Source organism: Bos indicus, chromosome 4 (assembly GCF_029378745.1).
Source record: "Bos indicus isolate NIAB-ARS_2022 breed Sahiwal x Tharparkar chromosome 4, NIAB-ARS_B.indTharparkar_mat_pri_1.0, whole genome shotgun sequence".
Taxonomy (NCBI): domain Eukaryota; kingdom Metazoa; phylum Chordata; class Mammalia; order Artiodactyla; family Bovidae; genus Bos; species Bos indicus.
Genome location: NC_091763.1, coordinates 12,710,663 through 12,738,107, shown reverse-complemented (window position 1 = coordinate 12,738,107; position 27,445 = coordinate 12,710,663). Strand labels below are relative to the sequence as shown.

At 37.2% G+C, this 27,445-nt stretch overlaps 1 protein-coding gene across 13 annotated transcripts in view; it reads right to left on the bottom strand.

Annotated features, from left to right (window-relative positions):
- PPP1R9A (protein phosphatase 1 regulatory subunit 9A) overlaps positions 1-27,445 on the bottom strand; it is a 349,577-nt gene that overhangs the window by 139,705 nt on the left and 182,427 nt on the right. For all 13 annotated transcript variants that reach the window (XM_070787167.1, XM_070787170.1, XM_019959701.2 and 10 more), the window contains 2 exons: positions 26,090-26,222; positions 20,770-20,890 (listed from right to left, as the gene is read on the bottom strand). In XM_070787167.1, coding sequence (XP_070643268.1) covers positions 20,770-20,890; positions 26,090-26,222 — 254 coding nt within the window. The remainder of the gene's footprint in view (positions 1-20,769; positions 20,891-26,089; positions 26,223-27,445) is intronic.

Below are 27,445 nucleotides of genomic sequence, written 5' to 3'. Positions count from 1 at the left end.
GAGGGCAGCAGAGATGGTTAGAGTGCATCATCAACTCAGTGAACATGAATTTGAGCAAACTCTGGAATGTTTTACAGTCCACGGAGTCACAAACAGTCAGACACAATTTAGCAACTGAATAACAACAACAAAGTTTTCTCCATGATTTTATAAAGGTGTGGCTTTATATTTTCATGAGACTAGTTAATCTGAACTTCCTAAAATTGAGACAATGACAAGATAGATTAACAATATTCCTACGTAAAGTTTAAAAAGGAAAAAATATATATATAAAAGTATGTTTAACCAAACTGAATCATAATACTAACAAACTTTTATATCAGTAGTAATTATGTTTTATAGAGTGCCAGCTTAAAACATGATTTCCAAGATTCATAGTTATTTCTAAAATCTTGGTCATGATGCTTTTAAAATACACAACTCTCCTTGTGTTAAAGAATGTGCTTATTGTGGCATATTAAGAAGATGTAAAAATAGTATAATGGCTATTTTATAGAATATTTGGGGAAATGAGACTCTGGGCCTGGGGAGCTGGGAAAACTGAGTTGAGAGACTAGGAAATGGACGCCAGACCAGGCTGGCTGTTTTATTTTTCTTTATTTTTTCAATTTGGTATATTAATAATATTTATTGCTTCAAATCCTCAACAATGCCTAGAAGAGTATTCATTCTAACAGTAATTGCTAACAAAGGATGGATTTCCAGTTTGTCACCAAACTAACACTGTTCATTTGTCTATGTACCATTTCAACCAGTTTTACCAAAATAGGAAAAAGAAAAGTTTATGGCTTTTTTTGTCTTTTACTCCTAAAGTAAGAAATCTCCAAAGAAACTTCTAAAAATGTATCATTCAGTTATTAATAATAAAAATGTAATAAATTATCATGGCATCTGGTCCCATCACTTCATCGGAAATAGATGGGAAAACAGTGGAAACAGTGTCAGACTTTATTTTGGGGGCTTCAAAATCACTGCAGATGGTGATTGCAGCCATGAAATTAAAAGATGCTTACTCCTTGGAAGGAAAGTTATGACCAACCTAGATAGCATATTCAAAAGCAGAGACATTACTTTGCCAACAAAGGTCCGTCTAGTCATCTAGTCCGTTTTTCCTGTGGTCATGTATGGATGTGAGAGTTGGACTGTGAAGAAGGCTGAGCGCCGAAGAATTGATGCTTTTGAACTGTGGTGTTGGAGAAGACTCTTGAGAGTCCCTTGGACTGCAAGGAGATCCAACCAGTCCATCCTAAAGGAGATCAGTCCTGGGTGTTCATTGGAAGGACTGATGCTAAAGCTGAAACTCCAATACTTTGGCCACCTCATGCGAAGAGTTGACTCATTGGAAAAGACTCTGATGCTGGGAGGGATTGGGGGCAGGAGGAGAGGGGACGACAGAGGATGAAATGGCTGGATGGCATCACTGACTCGATGGACGTGAGTCTGAATGAACTCCGGGAGTTGGTGATGGACAGGGAGGTCTGGCGTGCTGCAGTTCATGGGGTCGCAGAGAGTTGGACACGACTGAGTGACTGAACTGAACTGATAGTATAGTATAGTGGCTACAGAAAATGCTATTTGCTGGTCTGCTAAATTGTTTGCCTATGATAGGTGATTATTACCAACCTCCAAGCTACCAGTGAGGGTTGTTACAAGAAATCAGTTAAGTAGGCAACAAGTTAAATTTTAAATGGATAATTAAGACTATGGTAACAACAACAATGAAAGAAAAAATAAAATCATGTAAATAAGGTATTGGAAGGAATTTTTGTTTTTTAAGAAAAAGAACAGCAGGCTAGTCCAAATGTATCAGCCTGTTTTAGCATATGAAAGAACATAATGATCAAAACTTGAATGTGTATAGCAAGCTGATGAAGGTCTAAAGAAGTAATTTTTATTTGCCTTGGTTTATATGACCTGGGGCCAAAAAGACACTATAAATTGTGCTGCATTTTGACAAAACTCTCTCAGTTTTAAAGGACTGTTCAAAAGATAATTTAAAAAGAACGCAATCTTCTACTACTAGAGTTACATAGAATGAGTCTCAATTCCTTTTTCTATGATAGCCCTTCATGTATTTGAAAAATGCTTTTATGCTCCTCCATTTAGGGGTAAAGGATGAGAAGGACACTGGAGAAACTAAAGTCATGAGAGAGTTAAGAAGTCATGTGCAATCTGTACAAAGTTTGAAATGATAAAAGCACAAAATTATGAATGAAAGTTCCTTTTACATCACATTCTCATCAGCATTGTACATATTTTAGATTTTGGCCATTCGACTAGGTGTCCAGTAGTATTTCTCACTGTTTTAATTTGCAATAATTCACAGATTGGAAGAAAATTTTTATATATCATATATCTTACTTGGGGCTGGTATCTAGACTATTATAAAGAATACTTACAACCCAATAATAAAATGACAATCCAACTTAAAAGTAAGTCAGATATAGAAAGAAAAATACCATATGATCTCACTTACCTGGGAATCTAAAAAACAAACAAAAACCACCAGCTCATAGATACAGAGACAGACAGATGACTGCCATAGATGGGGCTGGGGCATGGGCAGAATGGGAGAAGGGGGTCAAAAGATACAGTCTTCCTGCTATAAAATGAGTCATGGGGATATAATGTACAATGTGGTGACTACATTTTTGTAGTATTTGTATTGCGTATTTGAAAGTTGTCGAGAGTAGATCTTAAACATCCTCATCACAAGAAAAACATTTTTATAACTATATCTGGTGATGGGATGTTAACTAGACTTCTTGAGGTGATCATTTCACAATGTATGTAAATATCAAATCATTATGTTGTATACCTGAAACTAATATAATGTTATATGTCAATTATAGCTCAATTTAAAAAAATAAGCAAAGGGTCTGAATAGGCATTTCTCCAAAGAAGAAACACAGAAGCAAATAAGCATATGTAAAAGGTGCTCAACACCATTAGTCATCAGGGGACTACAAATCAAAACTAAAGCTAGATACCTCTTCATAGTTACTAAGATGACTATGATCAAAAGACAGATAGTACCCAAACTAACACAGCACTGCTAATCAACTACACTCCAGTACATATATTAAGAAAAAGACAGATGGTAACTTTAAATGGAGCATAACCTATAAAGATATTCATTCACTGTGTTGTACACTCAAAATTAATATCATATTGTAAATCAACTATAATTGAATTAAAAAAAAATAACAAGAAGTCTTCATGAGATGTGGAGACACTGTAATCCACATACATTACTGGTAACACTATAACCATCTAGCAGTTTTCCAAAGGGTTAAACACAGAGTAACCATATGAGTCAGAAATTCCACCCCTGACTACATACTCAAGAGAAATGAAAACCTGTTCACACAAAATTTGCACATGAATATTCAAAGCAACATTATTCATAATAGCCCCAAAGTAGAAACAACTCAAATATCCATCCATTGGTGCCAGAATAAACAAAATATGAAATATGCATTCAATAGAATATTATTTGGAAATGAAATGTGATAGATGCTGCAACATGAATAAGCCTTGAAAACATTATACTAGTGAAAAAAGCCAGTCACAAAAGATCACATGCTCTATGATTCCATTTATATGCAATGTCCAGAAAAAGCAAATCTCTACATAAAGTTGACGGAGGGAGGAGGGGAAAGCTGCGTTTCTCAAATTTGCACAAAAGTACAATGTAAGCTGCCAGAGGCCTGACCATACTGGACAGGATCGTCTAGGGCACTGGTTCTCAAACTGCCTAACTGCAATGGGACAATGGAGTCATTCTGAAAATTAAAAATTCCTCAAGTTGTACCTCCTGCAAAATTCTCATGCAGAAGATACAGAGTACAGGACAGACATTTTTTTTTTCTCAATTTTGTCTATTACAAATAAGTTATCATACAAGTCTTTATGTAGACATACATTTTCATTTCTGTTGGAAATTACCAACAAGTAGAATTTCTGGCTTGAAAGGTTAAGTATATGCTTAAAAGAACTGCCAAACTATTTTCCTAAGTGCCTGTAAAACGTTATGTTCTCACAAGCTATGTGTGAGTGTTCCATTTCTCCATAGCCTTGCTAACATTTTACATTGTCAGCATTCTCAACTTTAGCCATTCTAGTAGGTATGGTATCTCACTGCAGTTTTTATCTGTATCCTCTAAGGACTAATGATGTTGAACAAATATTCATATGCTATCGAGCATTCATATATTTTTCTCTTTGAAACAACTATACAAGTCTTTCATTTGTATTTTTCAAATACAATTATTTTTATTTGTGGGTTTTTTGTTACTGAGTTGTAAGTTTTCTTCACACCCTTGACACAAATCCTCACATGAATGTTTAACAAATATTTTCTTCTTGTCTATATAGATTCCCTTTATCATTTCATAACCATGCCTCTTAAAGAACAAAAGCTTTTAATAAAGTTCACTTTTTTCTTTAATGCTCCATGCTTTGTGTCCTGTCTCAAAAATCTTTGCTTAATGGTAGGATACAAATACTTTCACCTATGTATTCTCTTAGTTTTTCATGGAACTCTGATGCCTAGATCTATAATTTTGACTTAATCTGTATATGGTGTAAGATAAGGTTTGTGGTTTACTTGTTTTGTTTTTCCATACGGATATCTAATTTTTAAAAAAATTTATTTTATGTTGGAGTATAGTGGATTAACAGTGTTGTGTTAGTTTCAGGTATACGGCAAGGTGATTCAACTACACACATATATACATGTACCTATTCGTTTTCAAATTCTTTTGCCATTTCGGTTATTACAGAATATTGGATATCTAATCCTTATAGCACTGTTTGTAGAAAAGATTATACATTTTACCACAGAATTATTATAGCACTTTAATTGAAAGTCAACTGACTATATCTGTTTCAGTCTATTCTTACTTTCTATTCTACTCCACTGATCTCTGTTTCAATTTTTATACCAATATCATATGGCCTTGGTTACAGAAATTTTGTACTAAGTCTTGAAAAAAATCAGGTAAGGTCATTCCTCTAACTTTATTCTTTTATAGAATTGATATTCTAGGTCCATTATGTTTCTATATGCATTCTGGAACCAGCTAGTCAATTTCTATCCCTAAAAATAGAAGACTCCTAAGATTTTTATTGGATTTCTTTGAAACTATACATCAGAATGAGGACATCTGACATCGTTTCTGGTTTTGTAAATATGGAGTTGTTTGCTACCAAGGTCTGGACTCTATAGGTCAGGTCATCCATCTTCCTTATTTACTCTTAATGTTCACCATACTTCCAAGATGGGAGGCTAGGTTTCGGTAGAGGTTAGAAATGGATATTATGTTTTAAAGTGAAAGTTGCTTGATTGTGTCCAAGCAAAAAGGAGAGAAGAATCAAATCAACAAAATTAGAAATGAAAAAGGAGAGGATGCAACAGACAATGCAGAAATACAAAGGATTATAAGAGACTATTATGAACAACTGTATGGCAATAAAATGGATAACCTGGAAGAAATGGACAGATTCTTATAAAAGTTCAGTCTTCCAAGACTGAACCAGGAAGAAGTAAAAATTATGAACAACCCAATTAGAAGCACTGAAATTGAAGCTGTGATCAAACATCTCCCAAAAAACAAAAGCCCAGGACCAGATGGCATCACAGGACAATTCTATCTAACATTTAGAGAAGAACTAATGCCTATCCTTCTAAAACTCTTTCTAAAAATTGCAGAGGAAGGAACATTTCAAAACTCATTCTAAGAGGCCACCATCACCCTGATACCAAAACTGGACAAAGACAACACACAAAAAAGAAAACTATAAGAAGAATCAATATAGTGAAAATGAGTATACTACCCAAAGCAATTTATAGATTCAATGCAATCCCTATCAAGCTACCAAAGGTATTCTTCACAGAGCTAGAACAAATAATTTCACAACTTGTATGGAAATACAAAAAACCTCGAATAGCCAAAGCGATCTTGAGAAAGAAGAATGGAACTGGAGGAATCAACCTACCTGACTTCAGGCTCTATTACAAAGCCACAGTTATCAAGACAGTATGGTACTGGCACAAAGACAGAAATATTGATCAATGGAACAAAATAGAAAGCCCAGAGATAAATCCACGCACATATGGACACCTTATCTTTGACAAAAGAGGCAAGAATATACAATGGATTAAAGATAATCTCTTTAACAAGTGGTGCTGGGAAAACTGGTCAACCACTTGTAAAAGAATGAAACTAGAACACTTTCTAACACCATACACAAAAATAAACTCAAAATGGATTAAAGATCTCAACGTAAGACCAGAAACTATAAAACTCCTAGAGGAGAACATAGGCAAAACACTCTCTGACATACATCACAGCAGAATCCTCTATGACCCACCTCCCAGAATATTGGAAATAAAAGCAAAAATAAACAAATGGGACCTAATTAACCTTAAAAGCTTCTGCACATCAAAGGAAACTATTAGCAAGGTGAAAAGACAGCCTTCAGAATGGGAGAAAATAATAGCAAATGAAGCAATGGACAAACAACTAATCTCAAAAATATGCAAGCAACTCCTAGAGCTCAACTCCAGAAAAATAAATGACCCAATCAAAAAATGGGCCGAAGAACTAAATAGACATTTCTCCAAAGAAGACATACAGATGGCTAACAAACACATGAAAAGATGCTCAACATCACTCATTATCAGAGAAATGCAAATCAAAACCACTATGAGGTACCATTTCACGCCAGTCAGAACGGCTGCGATCCATAAGTCTACAGGCAATAAATGCTGGAGAGGGTGTGGAGAAAAGGGAACTCTCTTACACTGTTGGTGGGAATGCAAACTAGTACAGCTATGGAGAACAGTGTGGAGATTCCTTAAAAAACTGGAAATAGAACTGCCTTATGATCCAGCAATCCCACTGCTGGGCATACACACTGAGGAAACCAGAAGGGAAAGAGACACGTGTACCCCAATGTTCATCGCAGCACTGTTTATAATAGCCAGGACATGGAAACAACCTAGATGTCCATCAGCAGATGAATGGATAAGAAAGCTTTGGTACATATACACAATGGAGTATTACTCAGCCATTAAAAAGAATACATTTGAATCAGTTCTAATGAGATGGATGAAACTGGAACCTATTATACAGAGTGAAGCCAGAAAGAAAAACACCAATACAGTATACTAACGCATATATATGGAATTTAGAAAGATGGTAACAATAACCATGTGTACGAGACAGCAAAAGAGACACTGATGTATAGATCAGTCTATGGACTCTGTGGGAGAGGGAGAGGGTGGGGAGATTTGGGAGAATAGCAGTGAAACATGTATAATATCATGTATGAAACGAGTCGCCAGTCCAAGTTCGATGCACGATACTGGATGCTTGGGGCTGGTGCACTGGGACGACTCAGAAGGAGGGTATGGGGAGGGAGAAGGGAGGAGGGTTCAGGATGGGGAACACAGGTATACCTGTGGCGGATTCATTTTGATATTTGGCAAAACTAATACAATATTGTAAAGTTTAAAAATAAAATAAAATTTTTTTTAAAAATGCCAAAAAAAAAAAAAAAGAAAACTACAGGCCAATGTCACTGATAAACATAGATGCAAAAATCCTCAACAGAATTTCAGCAAACAGAATTCAGTAATACATCAAAAAGCTCATATACCATGAGCAAGCTGGGTTTGTTCCAGGGATGCAAGGATTCTTCAATGTACACAAATCAATTAATGTGACACACCATATTAACAAATTGAAAGATAAAAACCATATGATCATCTAAATAGATGCAGAAAAAGCCTTGGACAAAATTCAGTACCCATTTATGATTAAAACTCTTCACAAAATGGGCATAGAAGGGATCTACCTCAACATAGAAAAGGTGATATATGATAAGCCTACAGCAAACATTATTCTCAATGGTGAAAAACTGAAAGCATTTCCCCTAAGATCAGGAAAAAGACAAGGGTATCCACTTTCACCACTATTATTCAACATAGTTCTGGAAGTCCTAGCTACAGCCATCAGAGAAGGAAAAGAAATAAAAGGGATCCAGATCAGAAAAGAAAAAGTAAAGTTCTCAGTGTTTGCAGATGACATAATATTGTACATAGAAAACCCTAAAGATAGTATCAGAAAATTACTAGAGCTAATCAGTGAATACAGCGAAGTTGCAGGATACAAAATCAATGCACAGAAATCACTTGCATTTCTATATACTAACAATGAAAAATCAGAAAGAGAAATTAAGGAAACAATCCCATTCACCATTCCAAGAAAAAGAATTAAATATTTAGGAATAAACTTACCTCAGGAGACAAAAGAACTGTACACAGAAAACTATAAGACACTAATGAAAGAAATCAAAGACAACAGAAACAGATGGAGAGATATCCCATGTTCCTAGGTAGGAAGAATCAATATTGTGAAAATGACAATACTACCAAACACAATCCACAGATTCAGTGAGATCCTTATCAAATTAGCAATGGCAGCTTTCACAGAACTGGAACAAAAAATTTCACAATTCATATGGAAACACAAAAGACCCCGAATAGCCAAAGCAGTCCTGAAAAAGAAGAATGGAGCTGGAGGAATCAACCTTCCTGACTTCAGATTATACTATAAAGCTACAGTCATCAAGACAGTATGGTACTGCCAAAAAAAAAAAAAAAACAGAAATATAGACCAACTGAACAAGATGGAAAGCCCAGAAGTAAACCCATGCACCTATGGGTACCTTATTTTTGACAAGAGGCAAGAATTATACAATGGGACAAAGACAGCCTCTTCAAGAAATGGTGCTGGGAAAACTGGACAGCTACATGTAAAAGAATGAAATTAGAACACTTCCTAACACAATACACAAAGATAAACTCATAATGGATTAAAGACCTAAATGCAAGACCAGAAACTATAAAACTCTTAAACATAGGCAGAACACTTGATGACATAAATCAAAGCAAGATCCTCTATGACCCACCTCCTAGAGTAATGGAAATAAAAACAAAAGTAAACAAGTGGGACTTGATTAAACTTAAAAGCTTGTGCACAGCAAAGGAAACTATAAGCCAGGTGAAAAGACAACCCTCAGAATGGGAGAAAATAATAGCAAATGAAACAACTGACAAAGGATTAATTTCCAAAATCGACATACAACTCAATCAAAAAGTGGGGAAAAGACTTAAACAGACATTTCTCCAAAGAAGACATACATATGCCTATCAAATGCATGAAAAGATGCTCAACATCACTCATTATTAGAGAAATGCAAATCAAAACTACGATGAGGTATCACCTCACACTGGTCAGAATGGCCATCATCAAAAAGTCTACAAACAATAATGCTGGAGAGGATGTGGAACAAAGGGAATGCTCTTGCACTGTTGGTGGGAATGTACATTGATACAGCCTCTATGGAAGACGGTATGGAGATTCTTTAAAAAACTAGGAATAAAACCACTATACAACCCAGCAATCCCACTCTTATGTATATACCCTGAGGAAACCAAGGTTGAAAAAGATACATGTATCCCACTGTTCATTGTAGCACTATTGACAATAGCTAGAACATGGAAGCAACCTAGATATCCATCGACAGATGAATGGATAAAGAAGTTAAAGAATGTATAAAGAAGTGGTACATATACAACGGACACAATATACACAATGGAATATTAGCCATAAAATGAAATGCATTTGTGTCAGTTCTAATAACACATATATATGGAATCTACCAAAATGGTACTGAAGAATTTATTTACAGGGCAACCAGTGGAGAAACAGACATAGAGAATAGACTTATGCACGTGGGGAGAGGGGAGGAGAGGGTGAGATGTATGGAAAGAGTAACATGGAAACTTACATTACCACATGTAAAATAGACTGGAGAAGGCAATGGCATCCCACTCCAGTACTCCTGCCTGGAAAATCCCACGGACAGAGGAGCCTGGTAGGCTGCAGTCCATGGGGTCGCTAAGAGTCGGACACGACTGCGCGACTTCACTTTCACTTTTCACTTTCATGCATTGGAGAAGGAAATGGCAACCCACTCCAGTGTTCTTGCCTGGAGAATCACTGGGACGGGTGGGCTGCCATCTCTGGGGTCGCACAGAGTCGGACACGACTGAAGTGACTTAGCAGCAGTAGCAGCAGCAAAATAGATGGCCAACAGGAATTTGCTCTATGGCTCAGAGGTTAAAGCGTCTGTCTGGAATTCAGGAGACTCGGGTTCGATCCCTGGGTCAGGAAGATCCCCTGGAGAAGGAAATGGCAACCCACTCCAGTACTCTTGCCTGGAGAATCCCATGGAGGGAGGAGCCTGGTAGGCTACAGTCCATGGGGTCACAAAGAGTCTGATAGGACTGAGTGACATCACTTTCAGGAAACTCAAACAAGGGCTCCGTATCAACCTAAAGTGGTGGGATGGCGAGGGAGATGGGAGGGAGGTTCAAAAGGGAGGGGATATGTGTATACCTATGACCGACTCGATGGACGTGAGTTTGAGTGAACTCCGGGAGTTGGTGATGGACAGGGAGGTCTGGCATGCTGTGATTCATGGGTCGCAAAGAGTCGGACACAACTGAGCGACTGAACTGAACTGATGGCTGATTCATGTTGAGGTTTCACAGAAAACAACAAAATTCTGTAAAGCAATTATCCTTCAATTAATAAATTAAAACAGTGGGAAAAAAGAAGAATATGAGGGACATTCTAAAAAAAAAAATATATATATACAAGACAATAAGATATTAATGGGGCAAAATGAAAAAACAAAATATGAATAGGAAGTTTACATCTAAAGCCACAAAAAACAGAATAAACATAGAAAACAGCATGTTTGGATCAAAGAAAAGAGAAATTCAACTTCTTTTATGATAAAGTTTAGATAATCATAAGACACATGTGAAATAAATGAGTAAGTTCTACATGTACCAAGACTGGGATACAAATTTGGGAGTAATTTATATAGAGTCATTTAAAAAAATGACTTGAATACAAAAATGAGTTCAAGATGCTCCCCTTGGAAGAGAAGCATTCTTTCAATGCAGGGTGAAAACAGGAGGATCTATACTGAAGGAGAACCTGGAAAGTCTCTTTCCCTCTCCTTCTCTCTCTCTCTGTGTCTCACACACACATGCACACACACACAAACACACACACCAATAAAAACAAACAAACAAAAATCAAGGAAAGGGACATGGATCTCATTGAAATGAATGACTATAATGACACTGAGAAGTTTAAGATAAGGCCTAAGAAATGTTACTTGGATGTCTCAAAAAGGAAGTAAATAATTTTAAAGCAATAAATTTGATAGAATATTAAGGCTAGAAACTAAATACAGAATTTTACAGTGTTGTTTAAATTTTCACTTTAATTCTATTATATTTGATCATTTTTTGTTATCAGAGTGGGAAAACAGGAGAAAGTTCACTATAGTTAAGAAGTCGAATCAGCGACATAGACCACTTATTTGTAGAAATTAGCACTAACAGAACAGATGATAACACAGTAGTAAAAAAGGCAACAGGAAAAAAGCACACTGAAAATAGTTTCTAGAAAAAGAAAGAAATATAAATTGTTTTAAGTAAACAACTTAAAAACAAGAAAGTATCAAGTTCTTCAAAATTTTATGACACAATATTCAGTCTTAATGAGGGTGCAGGAGACTTCTCTAGGGGCTTGCTAGGTGGTGTAGCGGTAAAGAACCTGCCTTCCAATGCAGGAGATGCACAAGACGCGGGGTCAATTCCTGGATCGGGAAGATCCCCTGGAGTAGGAAATGGCAACCCGCTGCAGTATTCTCACCTGGAGAATCCCATGGACAGAGGAGCCTGGAGGGCACAGTCCACAGGGATCACAAAGGGTCAGATATGACTAAAGCACACACACACACACACACACACACACACACACACACACACACACACTACTCTTTGACACTGCTGGGGAGCATATATTGAACAACCTTTCTTAAAGGCAGGTTATCAACGTATTTCTGCAACATTTAAAGTGCAATTCACTTTGACATAGTAACTCTGCTTCAAGGAAGTACTTTCAAAAAATTTCAGAGACATTCACAATGATTTTTACATAAAAATGCTAACCTGATCAACACCTTGAAATAATACACTACTATAACAATATGTGGGCTTCCCTCGTGGTTCAGGTGGTAAAGAATCTGTCTGTAATGCAGGAGACTGGGGTTCAATCCCTGGGTCAGGAAGATCCCCTGGAAAAAGAAATGGTAATCCACTCCAGTATTCTTGTATGGTGAATTTCATGGACAGAAGAGCCTGGTGGGTCACAGTCCATCGGGTTGCAAGTGTCAGACACAGCTTAGTGACTAAACAACAGCAGTATGTAAATGGTTTACATATACAAGGACTTTGCTGGTGGCTCAGACAGTAAGGTGTCTGCCTGCAATGCAGGAGACCCAGGTTTGATCCCTGGGTTGGGAAGATCCTCTGGAGAAGGAAATGGTAACCCACTTCACTACTCTTGCCTGGAAAATCCCATGGACAGAGGAGCCCGGTAGGCTATAGTCCATGGGGTCACAAAGAGTCGGACACGATTGAGCGACTTCACTTTCACTTACATATATAATACTATGGCATAATATGTCTTTAAAGTCTGCTGTAGAAAAAGTATTTAATATGTGATATACTATTTGAGCACAGGCTCTGGAATAAGATATCCTAAGTTCACAGCTAGGCTCTGCCACTTACTTGCTATGACTATATAAGAGGAGCCATTGCTTTCTTATATATAAAACAGAAATAACAGTAATTTCATGTATTTAATCAAAGCTATTAGTGAGATTAAAAAGGTACAAAATATAAAGAACATAGCACACTGCCTGACATATAATAAGCACTCAACAAATATTGTCTTGATGAATAAAATGTATGAAAAATGCATAAAGCTATATGTTCAATTGCTCTTAATTCTGTAAGAAAGTAAACTTAGGCATATCCACATAAAAAACTATGGAAGGAAATTTGCCAGCAAGATTTTAAGCGTGGTCAACTCAACATTGTGGGATTACATGAGATTTTTATTTTCTTCTTTACACTTTCTATACTTTCCAAATTTTTAACCATAAACATGTATTACATTTATAACTTTAAAACGTTCTCTAAAATTGCTGCTGCTGCTAAGTCGCTTCAGTCGTGTCCGACTCCTAGCGACCCCATGGACTGCAGCCTACCAGGCTCCTCTGTCTATGGGATTCTCCAGGCAAGAGTACTGGAGTGGGGTGCCATTGCCTTCTCCGTCTCTAAAATTAGCACATGCTTATTTGACAAGTGATGATGGCATTTTACAGTGACTGTAGAAATAGTCTAAAAAGTTTTGCTTTAGAAGCTGGGCTGGAGGAAGCACAAGCTGGAATCAAGATTGCCCGGAGAAATATCAATAATCTCAGATATGCAAATGACACCACCCTTATGGCAGAAAGTGAAGAACTAAAGAGCCTCCTGATGAAAGTGAAAGAGGAGAGTGAAAAGGTTGGCTTAAAGTCCAACATTCAGAAAACTAAGATCATGGCATCCGGTCCCATCACTTCATGGCAAATAGATGGGGAAACAGTGGCTGACTTTATTTTTTCTGGGCTCCAAAATCACTGCAGATGGTGACTGCAGCCATGAAATTAACAGACGCTTACTCCTTGGAAGGAAAGTTATGACCAACCTAGACAGCATATTAAAAAGCAGAGACATTACTTTGCCAACAAAGGTCCGTCTAGTCAAGGCTATGGTTTTTCCAGTGGTCATGTATGGATGTGAGAGTTGGAATATGAAGAAAGCTGAGTGTCGAAGAATTGATGCTTTTGAACTGTGGTGTTGGAGAAGACTCTTGAGAGTCCCTTGGACTGCAAGGAGAAACAACCAGTCCATTCTAAAGGAGATCAGTCCTGAGTGTTCATTGGAAGGAGTGATGCTAAAGCTGAAACTCCAGTACTTTGGCCACCTGATGTGAAGAGCTGATTCATTTGAAAAGACCCTGATGCTGGGAAAGATTGAGGGCAGGAGGAAAAAGGGACAACAGAGGATGAGATGGCTGGATGGCATCACTGACTCGATAAACATGGGTTTGGGTGAACTCTGGGAGTTGGTGATGGACAGAGAGGCCTGGCGTGCTGCGGTTCATGGGGTCACAAAGAGTTGGACACAACTGAGCGACTGAACTGAACTGAACTGAAGGATTATAGTCACTTGTTCTTTATTAAAGATGCAAATGTGAATAACCATAAAATAACTAGACTAAAGGTTCTGGACTCAAGAATCTATAACTGATAACCCAAAGCCAACAAGACATTTTCTCAAAATGTAAAGGACAGTTAATTCATACAAATGGTTTTGCGCTCTTGTTTTACAACAAATTTCACAATGCTTATCAAATATTATAAATTTAAGCATAAAATAAACAATATTTATTATTTATATTATAGCAATTCCTAATTGTCTTAATTCATCTGTGTAGGCATCCTTATGTTCATGCACACCCAAGAACCTAAAATGAGAAAATACATCTGGAAAAAGCTATAAACGGACAAAAAATGCCTGTCAACCTAGAATCCTATACACAGAGAAAACATATTTTAAAAAATCAAAGGTGAAACAAAGGCTTATTCAGATATACAAAGCTGAAAGAATTCATCACCAGCAGATCTGGTGATAAAATGGTAAAGGACATCCCGCAGGCAGAAGAAAAGTGATACTAAGTGGAAATACATATTTCACAAAGGAATAAAGAACGCTGGAAACAGAAGACAGTAGAGCTGTAAAGCACTCCGGCAACACCAAGAGTGGCAACAGGTATGTGGCTGGATTTGCTCTCCAAATTCAGAGACCAGTGTAAGAAAGAGGCATCTCACAATTAAAACGCAGGTCTCTGATCCTACATAATTCTTCCTGTCTGCCTTAATACAGAGAGCATTAAGGAGATAAAGAGAGCTCAATATTATTTGATTATTATTTTCATTAAAAGGGTATTGATTTAAATTTTTTTCACATTTCAAAGTGATATTCATTAAAGAAAGGATCTAAAAATCTGATACACAATTAAAACAAGAAAATTAAAGCCACCTTTAAATTAGAAAAGAGGGAGAGAGGGAGGGAAGTGCCACAGATTTTGCTATTTCTTTGAAGGGCATTTCAATATACCTTTTTAGAGGTAAGTTGTATGGTGATAATGTGAAGACAAACTCAAGAAACTATAAAAATGAGCAGAAGAAAGAGGAGAGATAATAAATGATTGAACATGGGTGAGGGAATAAATAATACTAGTTACAAAAAAGGGCACTGGCTTGGGGTGACTGCAACCGTGGACTGACCCTACAACCCAGAAGGTTGTGAACATGCAGCGCATTTACTATGTAAGTGCTTACCTGGTAGGGAAAAGTTTTTTGGCATCTGATACCCACTTTGCTTGAATTTTTTACCTTGAGAGACGGCAACTTTTAGATGCAACTTTATAAAGTAGTAACTGATAATCTCTTTCAAATCTTGGCTCATAATTAAAATAGCAGAAAAGAAGGGATGAGTCATGATAGTAAAAATTAATTGGACAGTTTCTCCTCATCAGACCATCCCAGAGTAGAAAGCTTACAGATAACATATGCTTTCCAAAATTTTTCCAGAATAGCAGAGGAAATACCTGTTTATCCCTGGAAATACTGTCTACTGGAATGCAATTTACAGGAAGGTGGCTTTACAAACTGGCCACTTTGTTAACGTGTCCTGTGTATATTCATAACATTATTGCAGCAAAAATTAATGGTTAATAACTTAGTATGAGAAACGCTGGGCTGGAAGAAGCACAAGCTGGAATCAAGATTGCCAGGAGAAATAGCAATAACCTCAGATATGCAGATGATACCACCCTTATGGCAGAAAGTGAAGAGGAACTAAAAAGCCTCTTGATGAAAGTGAAACTGGAGAGTGAAAAAGTTGGCTTAAAGCTCAACATTCAGAAAACTAAGATCATGGCATCCGGTCCCATCACTTCACGGCAAATAGATGGGGAAACAGTAAAATCAGTGTCAGACCTTATCTTTTGGGGCTCCAAAATCACTGCAGATGGTGATTGCACCCATGAAATTAAAAGATGCTTACTCTTTGGAAGGAAAGTTATGACCAACCTAGACAGCATATTCAAAAGCAGAGACATTACTTTGTCAACAAAGGTCCACCTAGTCAAGACTATGGTTTTTCCAGTGGTCATGTATGGATGTGAGAGTTGGACTGTGAAGAAAGCTGAGCGCCAAAGAATTGATGCTTTTGAACTGTGGTGTTGGAGAAGACTCTTGAGAGTCCCTTGGACTGCAAGGAGATCCAACCAGTCCATTCTAGAGGAGATCTACCCCGGGTGTTCTTTGGAAGGAATGATGCTAAAGCTGAAACTCCAGTACTTTGGCCATCTCATGTGAAGAGTTGACTCATTGGAAAAGACTCTGATGCTGGGACGGATTGGGGGCAGGCGGAAAAGGGGACGACAGAGGATGAGAGGGCTGGATGGCATCACCGACTCGATGGATGTGAGTTTGAGTGAACTCCGGGAGATGGTGACGGACAGGGAGGCCTGGCATGCTGCGATTCATGGGGTCACAAAGAGTCAGACACGACTGAGTGACTGAACTGAACTGAATAGTATTTTAATAAAAATTTAGAACAAACAAAGTGTAAATGGCTATCATGCCACTCAGCTAAACTACAAGTTACCCTCTAAATTATAAGGCAAAGTAGCACAATAAAAGAGAGAGGAAAGAACAGAAAAAGAAAATGTTAGGTCTCAAGAATAAATGTTTTGAAAGCAACTGAAACACAGGTATATTCACTTATTCAACAAATATTTAATGAGCACCTCCAACATTTCAGGTGTCATATGAAATGATACAGACAGACATGAAGACAAATTCAGAATGTTAAGATATAATATCGAATAGTAAGGGAGACCCAAAACTTTTTAACTATACTAGATACTCAGGAGATATATATCCATGGTAAATTTTTAAAACTACTCAAAACTATCTGTGATTAGTTTCTGAGACATTTGGAAGGGTAAAAACATCACAATAAAAAACGTTTATTGTATCAGGGGTGGTAAGGGAAGAGGAGGGAGAAAAGTATTTTCTCTATATATCTGTTTATTTGACACACCTTGAAAGAAGATTGACCAAATTTGAGACAACACTGAAATCATTTTCTTAAGGAAGAGTTATCAAGAAGTTAGAAAGCTATAAGCTATAAAGCTATAATACAGCAAGCTAGAAAGCTATAGTACAGTCTTTTAAAGGTAAAAGGAACATCTAACCTGGAACTTTAATTTTGTCCACAACTGAGTTCTGAAGGGTAACTTTCGCATGGCCACATGGTGATTATTTTAGTTGCAGTTTAAACTATATGAAGTATTATTACATATTCTCTATAGAAAGATTAAATATTCCATATTTGCTGAAATAGAAACATAGACTAGAGCCATTCAACCCTTTGATGTATATTAATTCTAAGTTTCTTGAGAGAAAGAGGAAAAAGAGAGAGAGAGATGGGAGTGAGGTGGGAGAGGGATGAAAAGAATGGAAAACATATCTGCATAAGAACCGCATTATACTCATCATACTGTTTTGTAAATCCTTAATACAATATATTTCTATATCAGTAAGTACAAATAACTTTCTATATCAGTAAGTATACAATATATTTCTGTATCAGTAAGTATACATGTATTGACTGGAGATAGCAACCAAAATGTTCCTTTTGTATTTTTTTTACACTGATAACTTTTGAATAGTAAATTATAAATGCTATGCAAATGAGTATACCTTTAATGGTGGAAATAAGTATAATAATTTAAAAGATGTGAACACTGCCATAATGTGACCACTTATTTTCAAATATATGTATATACACATATATGTGTGTATATATATATATAGGTCACATGATCCCAAAGATTCTCATTTCATTACCTCCAGTTGTCTTTTTTAATATATTCACTGAGGCATTGATTAAGTATTATAACAACAGCAGGATTACTGTACTAGGTAAATATTCATTTAGAAGGTCTGAGGAAATGCACACTGGGATGGGTAAAGCAAAGTTCTCATATCAATGTAATTAAAACTACACAGGAGAAAACATCAGTAAACAGGTTAACATAAAAGAAACCTAATTTTAAAAATGAGTGATACAAAAACAAATAGTTCTGAGTTTAGAAAACAGGAACTGACTAACTGGTTAATAAGAAATTTTCTTTTTTTTTTCAGTGAATTGCCTTTTCACTATTTTAATGGTGTTTTTTGGAGAACAAGAGTACTTAATGTATTTATTTTTGGTCGCTCGGCATGTAGGATCCTAGCGCCCCCGCTGGGGCTGAAGCTACGCCACACTGGAAGGGTGGAGTTTTACCCACTGGGCCACAAGACAAGACCTCAAATTTTCTACATTTTTGGCTTTAAATCAATTGGTGTTTCGGTTTGGCTTTGGGGCCTATTTACTTAAGAGAGGTGATTGATAATTAATAGTGTTTTAATATTAACTATAAGAATTATTCCCTGTCACTTTAGAACGATTTATATTTCTCACGAAACAAAGAAAAATGATGCAGATTTTGGCAAACAAATTTTAACTCTCTTGGAAGAAAGGTTCTAAATTAATAATAGGAAATACTACTGCTGCTGCTAAGTCGCCTCAGTCGTGTCCGACTCTGTGCGACCCCATAGACGGCAGCCCACCAGGCTCCCCTGTCCCTGGGATTCTCCAGGCAAGAACACTGGAGTGTGCTTGGAGCTTTAGTTCTTTGTTCTACACAAAAGCTCTGAGCGATCAATTGGCCCCCGGAGGGAGTGGGTTGCTATTTCCTTCTCCAATGCACGAAAGTGAAAAGTCAAAGTGAAGTCGCTCAGTCGTGTCTGACTCCTAGCGACCCCGAGGACTGCAGCCCACCAGGCTCCTCCATCCATGGGATTTTCCAGGCAAGAGGACTGGAGTGGGGTGCCACTTAGGAAATACTACTATCATCACAAAATACAATCTTTAATAGGAATATCTTATTTTACAGGGAAGCCTGGCATGCTGCAGTCCATGAGATTGTAAAAGAGTCGGACACGACTTAGCAACTGAACAACAACAATTATAGAATCCATTGACAGAGCAAAGAAGTTATTTCCTTCGGTAAGACAATAAATTACTTTTAAACACAAAATATTAATACCCCACTTTCTTTGTTTTAAGTATAACACCTAGTCAGCTGAAGATTCACTCAAAACATTCATTTCAGACCTTTTTTGTTCAAGTGTTCAGATCAGTTCAGTTCAGTCGCTCAGTAGTGTCCGACTCTTTGCGACCCCATGAACCACAGCACGCCAGGCCTCCCTGTCCATCACCAACTCCTGGAGTTCACTCAAACCCATGTCCTTTGAGTCAGTGATGCCATCCAACCATCTCGTCCTCTGTTGTCCCCTTCTCCTCCTGCCCTCAATCTTTCCCAGCATCAGGGTCTTTTCAAATCAGTCAGATCTTTGCATCAGGTGGCCAAAATATTGGAGTTTCAGCTTCAAAATCAATCCTACCAATGAACACCCAGGACTGATCTCCCTTAGGATGGTCTGGTTGGATCTCCTTGCAGTCCAAAGGACTCTCAAGAGTCTTCTCGAACGTGTTATGGGAATACAAATAAGGTTACTCTGGTAAGATGTGATCCCTAACCACATAGAAAGAGATGATAATGAAGGTGTGGCTTCCTATTTAAACAAATCAATTTAGTTCCTCTGAAGGTGTGGCTTTCTATTTACATAAATCAGTTTTATTTATCAGTCCTCTATTTAAATAAAGTAGTTCCTCTTGGGAAACATCTTCGGATATCAATATGTTCTTAGAATTATAAAAGAAATATTACTACTATTGGTTTCACTGGAGATTCACAAATGATTTTCAACATGGTTTATTATTTCTAGATAAGACCGTAAAAGTAATACAAATTTAAACCTGAAAAAAATCAAAGCCAGTCGTTAGTATTTAACTTTCTGAAAAAAATAAAATTAGATTTCATTGATTTTGGCACTCATATTTTTTAGTCTACTTTTATTTCTACTGCCAATCCTCTGTATCATCCCCAATTTGTTGCATCAGTAGCTAGATAAGGATTAATCAAAATCTTTTAAGATACTTATAGCTCAAGATGATGAAAGCTCGGACATAAAATATGAACATCTGAGGCTCTGGTGTGTATCCAATTATCCCAAGAGGATGTTTAACCCTCTCTGAGAGATTCCACAGGTCTAGATGGCACTCAAGAACCTATGTTTTTAGACAACACATTTTGAGAGACATTGATCTCCACAATCACCATCATTGCAGGATCCAAGTTCCTATTCTCTCTCCTACCACTGTCATTTTCAGAACAGCCAGAACTACTATCATTTGTCTTGATATGTCTCAAGTGAAACTGTATGCTGATCTCCATAGTACATATTGTCAAATGATATATACCATGTTTCTGATCACTATCCATGAGCTAGACAGATGAATGGATATATACAAAGGAAGACAGATAATAGATAACAGACCCATCCACCTATTTATCTAATATACATTAAAGAAATATATTCTGACTACAAATCAGAAAGTAATTCAAATGTCTTAACATTTTCCACATCTGAGACACACTCTGAAATTCTGTTCTAAAAAATCAAAAGAAAGCTACCAATGAAAGAAATTCCCAGAAACATTTCCCAGAAGATTTTAGATGTTAACAGTAGCTGGTTTACCTGCCGTCTCGCTGAGCAGCACCGCCTTCTGTCACTGTCTTGACAAATATCCCCAGCTTTTCAAGGCCTGCATCTGCTCCAACACCCATTCCAATAATACTTATGCCAAGTCCATCCTCATCTATGAAAAAGGAAAAAAGTGAACAACCTTAATTTTACACTCATCCATAATTAGCTTCTGAGATCTATTTGCTGCTTTTAATTTTGTTCTTTGTGAACTATACTGACATGTTTGCTTTGACAGAATTTTATCCTATGCTGGGGAGCAAGGACGTTAAATAAGATCCCTTAAAAGGCTCGTTAGTTTATTTTCACTATTGCAGTTGGCTATTCATTGTGATCCCTGGAAAAGGTAATAACTTGATTATCGAGCAATCAATCTATCTGAAAACACAGCCTAACTAAATAATACAGTATTTTTAAGCACAGAGCATACATACTCACACATATATGTATGTTTGAGTATATAATTTTAAATTACTGTGATTATAATACATCTGGAATTTCCCATCTATTTATGTGGTCTTCTTTTTCTCTTTTAACTTGGGCCACGTGCCCATTCATGTTAATAAGATGGTAAGTATCTCTCAATATTTTCCTCTGTTCTACTATACAAGCATATAACATATGATCAGATAAAATATACACATATATGTACATATAATTGAATATACATATTATATAGTGTTTAATTTTCCTTCTTATTTCCTTTACACAAACAAGATCATATTATACCTACTTCTCTCTGCAGCTTATTTTTCTGATCCAATGATAAGATATCAACTTATATAGCCTTAAATCACTAATATCATAACAGTTCATGGTGAGAAGGTGTCATAATTTATCCAAGCATTTCTCTATAAACAGGCATTCACTTCTGTTTTCATTTTATTGGACCTTTGAACAATATTGACAATCACATTTTTTAATTCAGATACAATTTTCCTTTCTGTGAACACATATATTTTAACATTAATGAAATAAAAGATACACTAGTTGCATTCCACATTTTTTGGTTAACATTCAAAGTTGTTTTCCGATAGCCTCAAAGTCTTTATAATAATGGTGCATTAGCTGTATAAAAATAGATATGAACTAATAATCAACAGTGTTGGATTGATTAAAAAAAATAAACTGGCTCATGCGCTCAATAGAATGTTTCATGCTTTTAAAAGACTCTTTAGCAATAACCTTTAATTTGCTAAGTATTTTCAGCTAGTAATTTTTTGAATAGGGTTCATCTCATTGATTATTACTTATTACTAGCTTCTGCTTTAAGTATTTCTAAGTACAATTCATAATCCTACATTTTTAGTCTGCTGCTGCTGCTGCTGCTAAGTTGCTTCAGTCATGTCTGACTCTGTGCAACCCCAGACACGGCAGCCCACCAGGCTCCCCCATCCCTGGGATTCTCCAGGCAAGAATACTGTAGTGGGTTGCCATTTCCTTCTCCAATGCATGAAAGTGAAAAGTGAAAGTGAAGTCGCTCAGTCGTGTTTGACTCTTAGCGACCCCATGGACTGCAGCCCACCAGGCTCCTCCGCCCATGGGATTTTCCAGGCAAGAATACTGGAGTGGCATATCTAAATGCTGTCTAATACTACCCCCAGACCAGACACTCACCCTGTCTACACTATATGGCTCCCCTCCCCGAGGCCCCTCTCCCGAGCTTCAGGCCCGCTGCCTCCAAGGTGCCCCCCGCCCAGCACCCTGCTCTCTGCCAGGCCACCTAAGCCCAGGGGCAGCTCCTGTGGCTTGGCACCAGGCTCCTCCCTGCCTGTCCCCACACCTCCAGGTTGTCCTCCACACTTGCCAGATTAATCCTCGCGAAGACTCACGTCGCTCTCCCACTCAGAACCTCTGAAGCCCTGCCTGGCGCACCAGTGGCTAAACTCCTTAGCTGGCATCCACAGGCCAGGCACAGGCCATCCACGATTGGCCTCGACACACACACCTGTATGTTTTTTCTCAGTGCGTGGTCTTGCATGGATAGTATTGCGTGGGTAGCCTAGTATGGATGCACATTTGTGCTTGGGCTAGCCCTGGGCTGCTACAGATTGTTTACCCACTTGGAAACTATTTTCTAAGGATAAATTCCTGGGAGTTGAATTTGTGTTTAAAGGATAGGAGGCTTTTGCTCCGTGTTGCCAAATTACCCTGTGTAAAGACTGTGCCAGTTCACATTCCCGTCACAGTCGGGCGAGGTCTGTCCCCCTGCATTCCTGCGTGTGCTGGTCTTACTGGTCCATTTTGAAATGGGGTGGCATCGCACTGCCACCACTGCACCAGTGCAGAATGCACTTAAGGCGCCTAAAAAGGCGTGGGGAAAAAACATTAGAAACGTCTGAGTGGCTGTTACTGAGGTCGCCTATAAGGCAGTTATGTCTTAAAAAGATTTGGCTTAGTTGGGGAGATAAGACATATGACAAATTTTTAGTCTACATATGTTTAAAAATATGTCATTTAGCAAAAGTGTGATGTCTTTGCTCAGTTGTATGCTAAAGAAAGCTAGTACAGAGTTTGATCTCCAGCTGAAGGCACATCCACATTAATTTTAGGCATAGGTACCTCTCTGCTGTGAGAACTGTTGACTAAATGAGTGATCACTGGGGACTTTCCTTCACTCCTTACATTTAGAATATTTGCACACATCATTTTCCACATTTATTACATTCTAATTGTTTCCCTGGTATAGGTATTCATATTCATTAAGAGGCATTCTCGTTCTAAAACTTTCCTACATTCGCTATAGCTTTACAGTTTCTCCCTAGAATGAGGTTTCTTATGCATAAGAAGGTCAGATCTGTGCTGAAAGCTCTTCCTCATTGGTTACATGTATACAGTTGCTTCTGTTACATAAATTCTCTTATGTGTATAAAAGTCAGCTGTATTCAGAATTATTGCACATATTTATCACATTCATAGGATTTCTCTAGAGTGTGAATGTTTATATTTATGAAGGGATTAATAATGCCCAAAAGCCTTCCCAGTGTTTACATTTAGTGAGTTTGCTCTTGTGTTGTTTAAGAGATGATCGCTGTAGACTTTTCCACATTGAATAATGGTGCAGGGCTTATATCCTGTATGAAATCTTTGGTGAATATTAAGTATTAGGGGGATTCTTATTCGTATTCATTGTATTTACAGAGCTTTTGTTCATTATGAATTAACACATATCAAGCCAACGTTAAGCTACCATACTCGGTATACTCAAAGGGCTCCTCTCAAATGTGGATTCTCTGTACTACTATGCCATTTAATGGTTTCTACCAACAAATATCCTGCATGAAAATTATATCTTAGTTTTTAAATCCGTTTTCTCTCCCTGGACTCAGGTTTTAGTAAAATCATCTCCCTTCCTTTCATAGCTCCTCTTGATGCTCTAACTGGAAAATTACTCAGTCTTGCAAAGATGAAAATGCAACTGTGGGCAAAGCAGTATGTTGGCTTGAGCCACTCTCAACTCAGTGCAGACCACCTGAAAGACATGGCGATAACTGAAAGAAAACTAAAGGAAGAGTACAATCAACCCAGAGATCAGTTGACTGATTTCATCCCTGTACAGCTTCTCTGAGATGGCAGGCATGGGTGAAGTCCAGAGCCACACGCTTGAAGGCTTTGATTTCTGTGTTGCACCATCAAGAACCCAGCAGCCACCGTGTCTTCCTCTGTATATATTCTACTAGGAACAGGCAGAGCACGAAGTATGCAAAACATCCAGGAAAAGATGGAAAAGACTCAAAGGCTATGTTAGAAAGATGCTGACACCACCTTCTGGAGCTCAGAGCTTATTTTCTCTACCAGGAAAAAAGATCTCATGTTGGTTCAGCATTCCCCTCACAACTAGTGAGGTTTGAGCTTGTATTCATAGGAATGTGGGTCATTCAATTTCCTCTAAAGTAAAGTACCAATTTTTCTAATGAGTTTTGCCTGTCTCTTTCATCCTGATAATTTACAGACTCTTAGAATATTATAGCTATTAACTCCATGTCACCTATAATGAATATTTCCCCTCCTAAATATATCACTTATCTGTTGGCTTTGTTTGACAATATTGCCTTCAAAAGTTTAAAATTTTGAATGAGTGAATTGGACCATCTTTCTTTTATAATTTCTGATTTTCCAAACGGTGAAGCCCTTCCTCCCAGAAGCCCAGATGTAGATATACGTTTTCATAAAATATCTTTGTTTTTTAAATATTTTATTATTTAATTCATGTAGTTTAGCTTTCTATATGATATAATGAAAATGAAGTTTTCCCAACTTAACATTCTTTCAGATAGATGCTCAGTTATGCCAGAACAATTTGTAAAGTACCCTGTTACTCCTAGAGTATCTCACATGTCAAGTTATTAAATTTTCATGCACACTAACATCATTCTCTGGACCTTGTAATTTGTTTCAATGATCAACTGCTGTATGATTACAATTTGTTCTGATTATCGAGGATTTACACTACATTCAGATATTTGGGAAATTAAATTCTTTCACTTTCTTTTCCATACTTCTCTTAGGTCTGTATTCTTCCATGTAAAATTTAGTACTGTATTATGCTATCCCCTCTCCCAATGTAACTGATGACAGTTCTATTTGAATTGCATTAAATTTATATATTACTTTATCAGGATCGAAGATACCTATCAGATATAGGAGAGACTTTCCTATACTGAGTCTTCCCATCCAAGAATGCAGAATATCTATTTGCTTAGATCCTGTATCTTTAATCAAGATCTTCAATCAGGATCCTATATCTTTAATGGGCTTCCCTGGTGGCTCAGCTGGTAAAGAATCCTCCTGCAATCCAGGAGACTTGGGTTCGATGCCTCAGTTGGGAGGATCCCCTGGAGAATGGAACGGTTACCTACTCCAGTATTTTGGCCAGGAGAATTCCATCGGGTCACAAAGAGTCGAGCGTGACTGAGCAACTTGCACTTCCACTTTTGTATCTTTAATAACCCCAAACAACCACCTAGCCCAAGCTCTCACTTATAGCAACTCTGCCTGGACTCTTCACATGCACCAGTGGTTTGCAGGAATACAGGAAAACATCAGACCTCATCCACCCTTCCCTACTCCTAGTCACAAATCCAGCCAACTAAAGTAGATGGGTTTCAGGAGAGATGGTAAGGGAGGAGTCTTTCAATATATCATCTATATAGAACTCATATAAACTGTTTTTGAAATTTAAAAAAAACTTTCCATGAGAATGAAAACTTTCTCCAATCCTTAGGGGGAAAAAAAGGCTATACTTAGGAAAAATAAAGTCATTTCTATGCTATTAGAATACCAGCATAACATTAACATTGCAGAGCTCATATACCTTTTTCTAGTTCCACTGGGAAAAGTTCCAGCTTTTCTACACGTTTTTCAAGTTCATACTCAGCCGAAGCAGCCACGGGGTCAACTTCATCATTCCTCCTGTCATAATCTTCATTGGAGTATGTGCTGAAGACCTGTAGTAAGATGTCAACAATAAGATGAAAATCCAGAAAAGACAGCTTTCTTAATTTAAAAAAATTCTGCTAAGTATCCAAAACTACATACGTTACAAATTTTGTATGAAGAATTTCTTCTAAACAACTGTTTTGTCGTCAAATCAATAGAAATGTTAGGAAAAGGAAAATGGAATCAGAATAAAAGTAACTCACTAATTTAAAAATGTACCACTTTGAATAATTTGAGAGACAAAAGTAACCAGCAGCTAATCATTACATGGTTATCAATATTTATCACTTTTTACAGAATCAGGCTATACCATATTAGCAGCAATAAAACTAAGGTAAAGCATCTTGAGCATGCTGCTAGAGCAAATGCCCATGCGGAATCCATTTCATGCCTGTCTTGTGGAAGCCCTGGTGTTGTAGTGTGCTGGTACTAGAATTATATGGAAACACAGAATCACCGAAACTGACTTCTGTTCTATACTGTACCGGGCAGTGTTAAGCTCTCATTTGTCATCTCTCATTTTACTTGCATGCAAATATACATTAAATTCTCATTGAACATTTTAATGAAATCACTATCAAAATATTGCTGAAGATCTGCAGAAAAAATAGAATATTGGTACGTCTTTCTTCCTGACCTAAGTCATTCAAAAGATCATTATATGTGGTCTTCAAATGTAGCCATAAGGAACTTATTGTCCTTATTTCTGCTGAAATATTTGATTTATTTTAAAAGTAACTGGAACTTGGTTTATAATCCCTCACTTAATACATTGAAGAATATTTAAAAGAAAGAAATATATAATTCATCAAACCAAATTAATTTACATGATAAAAACTGACATTTTCAACTAAATTCAATAGTTATAAAGTATTCAAACTGTGCCTGACAAAACTCTGGTCATGTCCTCCAAAACTTAAAATCTCAGAGTGAGCAGTTTTTTAAAAAATATACATAAAAAGTGACAATAAACGTAGAAAGCAGGACTGAAGGTCAGAGATGGAAGAAATCAAGCCTATTGTCTATAAAGCCGGCCCTGCTAGTCCAGATGTGGTTTACATTCATATTACTGGAAAACTGGCAGCTCTTACATGCTATATATGGTAATCTATAAACCAGAAATACATATTGGATACACGGAAACAGATGTAGTGTGGTTCCTAATTCTACACACTTCTCAAAATCATGTCATTTATAGTCTTTGTTCCTGACTTTCAACATGTTTTCATAG